Source organism: Charadrius vociferus, unplaced genomic scaffold (genome assembly GCF_000708025.1).
Source record: "Charadrius vociferus isolate BGI_N301 unplaced genomic scaffold, ASM70802v2 scaffold282, whole genome shotgun sequence".
NCBI classification, from domain to species: domain Eukaryota; kingdom Metazoa; phylum Chordata; class Aves; order Charadriiformes; family Charadriidae; genus Charadrius; species Charadrius vociferus.
In genome coordinates this window covers 7,133,990-7,144,692 of record NW_009647731.1, presented here as the reverse complement: position 1 = coordinate 7,144,692, position 10,703 = coordinate 7,133,990, and the positions used below count along the sequence as shown (strand labels likewise).

The 10,703-nt window shown below is 39.9% G+C and overlaps 1 protein-coding gene across 1 annotated transcript in view; it reads right to left on the bottom strand.

Annotated features, from left to right (window-relative positions):
* Positions 1-10,703, bottom strand: part of TRUB1 (TruB pseudouridine (psi) synthase family member 1) — a 29,054-nt gene continuing 18,351 nt past the window's right edge. The window contains exons 4-8 of the mRNA XM_009881573.1: positions 9,267-9,348; positions 4,159-4,231; positions 2,773-2,912; positions 1,583-1,639; positions 1-531 (exon numbers count right to left, since the gene is read on the bottom strand). Coding sequence (XP_009879875.1) covers positions 317-531; positions 1,583-1,639; positions 2,773-2,912; positions 4,159-4,231; positions 9,267-9,348 — 567 coding nt within the window. The 3' untranslated portion in view covers positions 1-316. The remainder of the gene's footprint in view (positions 532-1,582; positions 1,640-2,772; positions 2,913-4,158; positions 4,232-9,266; positions 9,349-10,703) is intronic.

The window sequence follows — 10,703 nt, the reverse complement described above, 5'->3', positions numbered from 1 at the left end:
TTATAATTTTTTATTGAGGAATTAGAAACAATAGCTACGTTATACCCTCCAAATTCTTTACAAGTTTATGAAGATTTGACATCAGTGGCAGACCGATTTACAGTGTGCAAGACGGAAAATAAACAGATCAGGAAACAGCAAGCGCTGGATATTTTCAGAGCATGTTCTAACCCCAGAAAACAAAAGAACCACTTTTCTTGTACTGCAGTTTGTCATCCTTCCAGTACAGACTTGTAAATTTACACAGGAGGCAAGACAATCCCAATCCAATCTTAAAATGTCTCAATCATTCAGTCTTTTTCCTTGACTCAACTTATCACTTATCTTCACAGCTCACAGCCGTTTCACCAGGATGCTCTGTCTTCAATTTTTTATGGGATGGCTCTCCCGGGAGAAGAGACGTGCAATGCTCTAAGGATCGTGCAATTTCATCAATTGTCCATTTGTCTTCGTAAAGGGCATGCTCCTCTAGTGTAAATGGCCCATGTTTGGTTCGGGTCAGCTCTTGCATAGTGGCACAGGTAGAAAGTTCTACAGTAAAGGAGAAAAGAGGATTTAGAACAAGTGCATGGTCAAGTTTAACTATTTGCAACCCACTTAAAATGTATTTTTACATGTAGCCTTCTACGTTATTCTGCTTTGTTTGAGAAGGAAGTTGATGAAGATTTATCACTCATTTATATCTTCTTAAATTTGAACCAAGGAATTCCTTTGATTATAATAGATCTCCAGTGTAGTAAACAGTTCAAAACCTGACAGAAAGTTGTGAAAAGGTTTTCCAGATTTAAATCCGAATGAAAAGAGAGGAAATAATGACATCAGATGTAGACAGAACATTCTGTATTTACAAGTGACTTCGAAGACCGTGCACTATTTTTCCACAGACTTTGAGGCAGTAACTGAAAGAGAATCTTTGACTTGCCAAAGCACAAATAACAACATTGAAATTCATAGGGTTATCCCACATCACTTGCTTTCTTGATCTGCAAATGTATCATTTAAAAAAAAATTTAAAACGGATTATCTGTTCTCCATCATGCAGTTTGATAGATAAAGAGCACAAGACAAATAACCCTGCGGGAAGGCAAAACCATTCACAGTTCAGGTAAAGGAGAATGAAAACACTAGAAAATTCATCACAAATGTAGAAGTCTTTCCAGCAGATAGGGTTTATTATGTGCATGGTAATGTTCTGTGCAATCTGTTTTCAAAATGTGATGAATAATGTTTAAAAAGACAGTATCTTTCTTCTTCTTCTCATCCTTAATCTGAGTTAGCTTTAACATATGGAATAGCAAAAAAAAAAAAAAAAAAATCCCCACCTTGCCTTGTATTATCTTGCTCAGTCCTATTACTTGCTCCATTTTTATCCCCCAGCCCCCGAGGTCCTCTGGCAATTATTTAGCCTTCATTTTCCCATGCTCCCAAGGAAAACACCTTAGTATATAAAAACAAGTGATAGCACTACAATTCTGCAAAATAACACATAGGTCTCCAGTTACTGGAGATATATAAAATGACAACATTTTTCCATAAACAGACACATTCATTCCTTAAATTGCCATTTTTTTTTCATGCCTACCTTTGCCAATGTCACTGACCAGGCTCCTGACATAAAAGCCACCACCACATTCAACATCTGGAATGTTAATAGTGACATGGTAAATTGCCAGTGCAATGTGAAATCTACTTTACATAGAAACCATGCCCCCACATAAATGTAAAAACGCACTAAGCAAACAACCCAGTGATAAAATATTTATAGGATGCAACATCAATTATTCATCCTGTAACATATGTGCGGGTGAGATTGCTAAGCTAGACAGGAGGAGAAGCAAATACAATGGCAACTGAACTAACTCACTAGAAATTAAGTACTTGCTGTGGTATGTTAACAGATGCTTCAGTCCTAGTCATTTTAAAGGTTTCAGAAAGTTTCCTATTTCTAATGATGAAATGATGAAAACAAGTTATTTCAAGTATAGTCTAAACTGACTATCAATGCCTTTAAGACACTCCACACAGGCAGCTCCAATAAAATTTTAAAATTCACCTTTACATTTCTCTGCTCCCTCAGCCCTTCCCTTCCCTCTCTGCCAGTGATCAGCTGCTAATCACCCAACCATAAAGCAAGGGCTGAAGTAACACAGCACTGAGTTCTGTCACTCATACCTGCTCATCATGTAACATCTGGCCCATCGGAGGACTATGGGTCAACTAAGCAGCTGATCAATGCAAGACATTATCTTGACCTCACAGCAGCATCAAACATTTACAACACTCTTTTTGGTTTATTTATCACTGTGCTGCTTAATGTACTACCCAGGTTTCTTCATGTATCACAGAAGGAAGGAAAAGATCCTGCCTCTTCAACTGAGAAGGAAGCCTGACAGTAATAGATACAGGTCCTTGCTGTGCCCTGGGAGAGATGCCAGCAGGTCTGGGCATCGGGGTAAAAGAATGGGCAAAGCGAAGCAAGCAGACCTGAGAAAGGAGGAGCAAGCTGGAGGTTGCGAAATCGTGGACAGATGCAAATAATCCCCTGACCAGCCTCTCAGAATTTTCCCTCACAGAAAGATTACATATAATCAGCTTAACTTAAAACCAAAATACGGTGCTTTTACTGCAAAGTGAAAGTCTCTGCACATGGGCTCACACCAAAATAAGTAGCTGAGGGAAATGAAACCCATTTCACTATCTTATTCCCATTCTGAGTGTAAATAAGCACTAACAAGCTGGGAGCATCACGCTGTAATAATCTTTGGCTTTTACCCAGTGTGAAAAGTGGTGGCTGGAACTGTTGGAGAGAGAGGCTGTACACTGTTACTGGCCGAGCAGGCTTTGCTTCGACTGCTTCTCCTCTCTTCATCAGGGTTGATAGCCTTTCTCCATCCTTCTTCAAAGCAGAATAGCTGATCAGATAGAGCATGAAAATGTGTGTCATACGGTTGCAATAGAACAAGCTTCCCATCCACCAGATCCTGTTAATATTATACTACAGTAGCATACATTTTACCCTCCTAATCCTCTCCAAGTGCTCACAAAAAAACCACAACGCCCTAGTAAGTGCTTCTGAAATCTCTTAGATACAGAATCATCTCATTCACCAGCAGCTATGTAAACTGAAAAACAAGAGACAGTCTTGTATTTATCTCTTGCCGTAGAGATTTAAAAGTGTTTCATCGCTCAATTTGTACTTTATGAAAACAAAGGGTTTCTATAAAGAGTACAACACTTTTAGCTTCCTCTAACATACTGTCTCTCAGAAGTCTGCAGGGCATACTGTTTCAGCGTTACGTTGAACTGAGCACTGGGAACTGCTCAGGGAACTTCTATAATTCTGCCTTGCCCCTTTACTCGTCTCACACCAGGGTCTTCCCTGAACAGCAACTGCCAAATTACGTAGCCTTGTTCTAGGGTGTTTTGGGGACCACTACAGAACAAAAAAAATTAATTTAACTGATTACATGAAACTTTATCCAAAGCTCCAACTTTGGTCTTGACAGAAAGATGACGATAGAAAAATCAAAAAAGATCTTGCTCAAATTAGCAGAGGGCAATTTGAAACAGGTCACATGAAGCAGAACACCTACTGAATCACTGACCTTACAGGGTTCACATTGGAACCACAGTAACCGACCCATTGCAAATGCAAAGGAAAGCATGTTAGCTTAAATCACCATAAAAGCCATCTGTCACAAGCTAAGTGCTTGCACATTGCCAGCTACTGTAGCTCACCTGACTAGAAGAAATTTGCTACGCTACAGAAGCTCGGTCACTAATCACTCATTCATACTCTAGAAAACTGATTCAGTGTCATTTAAGACACTTCCGCACAGATGTCAGTAAGCCTCCCCTTACCCCACAACCAAAATTAAAGACTCAGAGCTTTGCTTTCTAACTGGAAGATGGGACAGAAGCCACCAAGCCCTGCAAAGCTGTTTAAGACTGCTTTGCTACTTTACTTTTACCATAATAAAAACAGACTCCAGGTTACCATGTGTGACCTGCAGTTGCAAACGTTAAACTCCTAAGTCTGCCTTTCATCTGTCCTCTTGCCAAAATGTATCTTTTTATTTCTGAGAGAACTGACTTCTGTTGGGAAGTCCAGACAGCAGAACACAACTGCCAAGAGCGTCTGAATACTGTGGCACTTACAGTGGAGGAACCTGCATTATGTCCCCTGTGAACTTCTGCAGCACCTTTTCAAGATCTCCTTTTGTTATCTGGTCTGTAGAAAGAAAACAGTAAGCATGTTAGCATTGATTATTCACATGGCACTAATGGCATACATAGATCATGTTCTGCAAACAGATACAAAGAGGTCCCTCTCATCTGAATTTGGATTGGGTGAAAAACACCAAAGAAAGGAGATAAAAAACAGAATGTAGGTAGGAGTGTTAATTGACACAAAAAGAGTGGAACAAACTGTCCAAGGTGATTAAGACAGTCTGGACGCTTTCAGAAGGGCAGAAATCCCAATATACACAGTTTTCTTTTGCAATTTGTCTCTCTTGGGACTGCAAATTCATTTTTCTTGGGAACTATGCAAAAACTACAAAATTTGTCCTATTCTATTTTTTGTTAAAGGACCAGAAAGAATAAAATGCTCATCTAACTTTGGTAACTTCTCTTTAAGAGTACCTAAGTCGGGGGAAAAATACAACTGATTATTAGAGAACAAAAGCATCATGGTTTTGGTTTTTTTTCTAGTGAAGAAAAAGACTGCATCTGGAACAACACATCAAATTTCCATATCAAACAACTAACCTGCAAACACACACCAGGGTATTGTTATATATTAAGTAAGGCAATTTTACTGGAGAAATCCTGGAAAAGAAAGATAGCTGCTTTAGGCAATCTACTCGAAGAATGCTCATACACATCTGTCCCACTTTTATTACAAGGCTATAACCTAAATAGCTGATTGCATTGGTCCTTTGAAATACTATTCAATACAGATGACACCATCTCTAATTTGTTTAGAGAGTACAAACATAAGATCTGTAATCATAATGCACTTCAGTGCTTTTCTACTGTCTAGGACTTGACTGGTCCCATTTCTCGTAACTTATATTCAATTAGTGTCACCCTGCTAAGTCAACAGCATCCTGGAACATAAACCAGCCAAATTTATTTATCGAGTCTTCATTATGTTTTGGAACAGACTTTTACTTGCAAACCTTACAAAAGAGATGTACTTTGTGCTTTACGTAAAAAAAAAAAAAAAAAAAAGTTGTTTCTTTCCACAGCAGCTTTGGAAGATGGCAATGCAGTACCTCACTTTTGCAAAGCACACCTCACAGCCTCCAGAGCAGATGCTGTCCCTCGGCCTCAGCAGCTCTCTCAAGAAGTGTTAATTAACAGCAAGGTTGCAAGCCACTAGTGCCAGTCAGGGATGCTGAGACCAATGCACATCAGAATACAGGGTAGGAACAACAACATCGATTGTATATTAAATCTGTATCTTCTTCTGAAGAGCTTCTTACATGGTTATTTCAATCTTCTGTTTACTCTATTACTCTAGTTCAGCAACATATCACAACAAAACTACATGGCAGAAAGTTAGCATGACCCAGCTCTATGCCAGTGATCCTGGCAGCCTTCTTGTGAACTCCAGGTTGCTTCAGGCTAGAATTTAGTATTTAAGATTTAAGCTTAAGTGTCACTTGGGGTTCTCTTTCACTTTTCACCCTGTAAACTAGTTTTGTGGCTCAGGCATTTAATAAGACACCTGAGTTCAGTTCTGATCTCATATTCCCCTGATTGAGAGGTTACATGTAGCCTCTGAGGAAATCATGTATGCTATAGGCAATCTCTATCGCAGGAAAAAAAAATCCCAATATGAGGAATGATGTAATAAGCCATTAACAAACAAAGTTGTATGGTGTGTTATTGAAGTGAATATTTACGGCTGAGTTTGCTAAGATCTAGACTAAATCATATTTGTCTCCTGCGATACATCGTGGCACAAGCTGGCTAGTATTACATTCTGAAAACCTAAACTAGTGTGCTGTGCTTCGGTTTGTTCTTTTCCCAAGCATGCACTGCCTTTGTTAATGGACTGTATTGGATTCTTGCCTTCTCCTAGAACAACACACAAGCTGGTGGAGCTTTCATCCAGCTCTCAGTCATAAAGAATGCGCCGTTAGTCTTGTCCCAAACAAACAGTTTCACTATGTCTGCACTCTGCATTTGTCCAAGGCATCCGTCTGGAGTCATGGCTCTGCAGGGCACACAGCTCACACTGAGAACCAACTCCACCTCCTTTTACCTCCCACAGTCATTACACCCACAGCACAGGTAGGGAATGCAGTGCTGCTGCCCAGGAGAACTGTTTCCCTTCAGGCCCTCAGCACACCCGTCCCCCTCACCTGGCTGTGGGCTTGGGTTTAGTAGGTTAACAGCTTGTCTGGTCAGCAAGTTTAAGGCAGCATTTGGACTCAGCCCTCCAACAAGCACGAAATATGAACACACCCATAAAGGTTAATTAGCGTCAACAGCCCCAAAACTTTCCCCATTTGACTTCCCTTCTCCACTCCCTAAAAGTTAGGGGGCTGAGAGGTGTTTCTGTAGGACACGTCTGCCACTGCCCTTCCTACCCAGTGTTAGCCTATCGCTCCCAATATCCTCGTGGCACATCCCAAATATGCTCATCTGGTATATGAGTTTTTGCTAGAAGCAGGACTTAAACTGCAGCTCTGTGTCCTTCCAGGGAGGGGTGTGGAGGCTGCTACCCTGTTTCACAATGAAGATTACTGAGGTTTGGGCCATGGGGTAATTGCATCCAGTCCCCAGGAATGATGATTGTACCTGCTCTGTGAGTACACTATTTAGAATACATTCAATTCAACACCGTTTTCTAAATTTCTTCCTAAGTCCTTAGGCCGACAGTGGAGTTATGGGATGTCTGCACAGATTATGAATCTTCCCGTTGACTATTCCTTACAATTCTATCAGCATCTCAAAGCAACCAAATCTTCAGTTCCCCAATGTTTTTAGGAAACATTGAAAATAAGCCTATTAGCTTCGAATATGAAAATTTTAAAGACCAGTTATGCTTCTGAATACTGGTGACTGTTGATGAATTTTCCAGCTATAATCATAAAGGAAGTTAATTAAAGTTAACAAACCAAAAGGTGCCGATTGTGCCACAACCTGCTTGTTAACAAACTACACAAAAACAGAACACAAGAATTATCCATGACAGCCCAACAGAACTACAGCAGATGACCTCGACTCAATGCTGAAACACATATTTCAGCATAATCAGCAGAGACCTGCAGAAAATCCTTGTGAATTTTGTTCTCCGTGTCCGGATATAGTCTGGAGGCAGTTGGGAGGAAGGGGGTTTCAGAATGCACATTCCTATGCATAGTTACACACATGAAAAAAAGGGCAAAAAACATTAGTGTTCTCAAGAAAGCATCAGAGGAACGCTAAACTCTGCTTGCTTCCAAAGTCAGCATCTGGTAGCCCAGGAGCAGTATGAAACCATAACCTAATTTCATGTGGAAATGCAAACTTGTCTGATAAGAAACAAACTAAAAACCATGTGAAGTTCAGGAGGGATTAAACCCAAGGAGCTCTCATCAGAACATCCTTTCATTATGACTAACTGTAATACACAACAGTTCACTTTCTAAACTGCTGTCTAGGGATACTTTGATGACTTAAGTGTAACACTTATAGTTAATACAGCAGGCAACTTTCTGCAGACATTTTTCCTCTTGTGGTCCAGTTGAGTCATTCAAGAAGAGTTTTATATATCTTGCAAGATGTTTTAGTGCCCTCTCTCTTCACTAAGACCCTATCCTGGATACTGCTGGCACTGCAGGATTTATATTCCCCAGCAGATGCTCTGCTTCTACAAGGATCCTTGTAGGTGTCAAAGGAAAGCTGAAATTCAGCTCAAATATCTGGTCTGCCTGTTCTTGGAGTACCCGTTAGGGTTAGGGATTAGGGATGGTGGGCCACTCAGAGAATCCTGCAGAAAACCAAGCTGCTTTGGAGAAGACACTGGAAAAGCTGAGAAAAACCTGCTTTATTAGAAGAAGAGGAAGGAAGGAAACAAAAAACACATAGATAGCATGGAGACAAAGAAGGAGTATGCATGTTCCCTTTTTTTTCCTTCTGAAGAAGTCAAATCCGACTGATCTACACCAACATTGAAAGCAACTGAGACCAATTTCACGAGCATTTCTTTCAGCTGTCAGCTTCAGCAAAAGGAAACTTTGTCCAGCACTCAAAACTGCACTGCCCCAGCAATGCCAATACTCCTCTTCATGACACCGCATGATGAACTGGGTCATGTAACTGATCTCTGTTTAAAAAGATAAGCAACTCAAAAAATTGGGGGTATTTTAAACTCAAATCAGTTCCCCAAACACACAATCTAACAGAAAGCTAAACCACCATAACAGAGGTTGTGGTGCAGAAGTGGGAACTACTGTAACAAGAGCTGCCAGTGAAAGAAACACGCATGAAAACAACACCCTAAATTCTGTCTGCAGTAAACAATACAAAATAGAAAAGCAAAACTAGTGTTTCAAGAAAACAGGTATTTTTTTTTTTTAAAGTCATTTGCCACTGGAGTTGCATCTACTTGAAATGATACTTCACAGTTCATATATGAGCATACTATTTAGATTGACCCATCAAGTTAATGTGGACAAGAAACTCACACTTGCCTGCCTCACGCAAAAAGAAAGTGCTCTGTGGGTCAGCAAAGTTAATTTATTAAAGATGTTAAGACACAGACTGCAAGCAAGAGCAAGATTTGGTAGGTCAACATATGTAGAAAGTAGTTTATGCTAGCCTCAATTTATGTTGAGCAGCCCGTAGTTAAAGGGGCATCCTAGAGGCAAGATTTAAGTATTTTATTCCTCCACTGGCCTTGAAGGGTGTTATTAAAAGAGCACTCATGGGACTATACACTGAAAGAGGAACATTTTACTGGACACAGCACGTCATTTGTCAGCCTGTCAAAGATTTAAAATGACACAGTCCTGCCCAATTCTATTTTCTCCCTCCTAATCTAATGCCTGGTTTAGTCTTTTCCAACAGAAATGAACACTTGCACTGGACATAATTGCATGAAGCTGGTCTGAATTATATGAGCACTGAAGTTGAAGATGAAATAATCTTAGTTTGATTTCACATTTAAATTTAATTCACAAAGTCCCAAACATCTCTTCTGCTTTTCTATGATAGAGGCTATTTATGCCTTCAAATTACATCAAGTATATAGATACATTTATGCTTACCATAAGGTTTTTCTTCAGTTACTTTTCCTGTAGCATCTAATGTATCAGTAGCTTTGCCCAGTAGTCCAATGGCAGTGTACTTCTGGGAAGGAAAAAGAGAGATACTGAGTCCGGTCTTCAAGGTTATTTCTTTTTTTCCTTCTTTTTAAAATAAAGATTGCAAGCACCAAATACTTCAAATCAAGACAGGAAGAATAGTATCTGAATAATCAATCCCACAAGTTTGGGTAAGCAAAAGTAAAGATGAAAAGATATGGAAGTAAAAAAAAAATTAAATCCTGCATTACATGCACCTATGATTTCAGTTTTAGAAGCCTCAGGAAGAAGCAACATAGAATCTAATTTTTACTATAAATACATCAATACTATAAAGAAAATAATAGGGTGGCAAAATCAAAGTCTCTGTGGGGTGTCATATGTCACTGTTGAAGCAAGGCACATACAGTACCTTTCATACACATTTTTTCTGTTCCTTCACAATTAAAAAAAAAAAAAAAAAGACACAAAGACCCTTACTTCTGAAGGGAAAACACCCACTTCCAAGGCAAAGCAGTACAACAATTCTGCCATGAAATGCAGTGACATGCACTAGCCTAAAGCTGGATTTTTGAATATCTGGAACCTGGTAAGGACCTTGTGACCAGCACAAAGAGTGCAAGGCCACTGAGTGACATATCTGCTCATCACAGGTTCTCCAAATATTTCTGTTTCAGGGTTTTCCCTTACACAGTTCTTCTCCAAAGAATTCTTCAGTGTATGTGTAGCTTACAAGAAGGAATTAACCTGTTCCCAGGCCAGTAGCTCTTGTCTTCATTGCATTTCACCCAATATCCTTCTTTTCCATGTTTTCCTCCTAAGCACCGCCAGGCTGTGGGCACACAGCAGAATCTGCTGAAGCTGCTGAAGCTGACAGAAGGCTTCCCATGAACCACCTGCTCCATGTCTTTTCACTAGGCTACCAACACATAAAGACTCACCCTGTAACATGAGTTTGGGTCAAGTTTGGAGACAGCTTCAGGTATTAAAATCTGTGGTTTGACCCACTGCCTATCCCATCCCATTATATTTCCCTCAGCCCTGTCTTATGTCCAGGGGCCTTCAAAGTAAAGCCTCGGAGAGAAAACTCAAGGTGTTCCACACGCCTGATTCCCAGTAAGGTTTCAATGAACTTACTCCCAACTGAGCTAATACAAATTTGAACCAAGTTGTAAAAGGATGTATCTTCTAGAAATTAGCTGACCAAATTCTACTGGAATACATCCAAACAGGTATAAGCACTAACATTTCACTCTTTGATGCAATGCGTCCTTTTTCATGTACTTGTGAAGTACAAACAAGCTCAAGCAATAATAGTGTAGGCATATAAATCACACCTACAAAATGGAACTACTGAGACATGCCTTGATTTTGTTCCATGTGACAACCTGCCACTTGAAT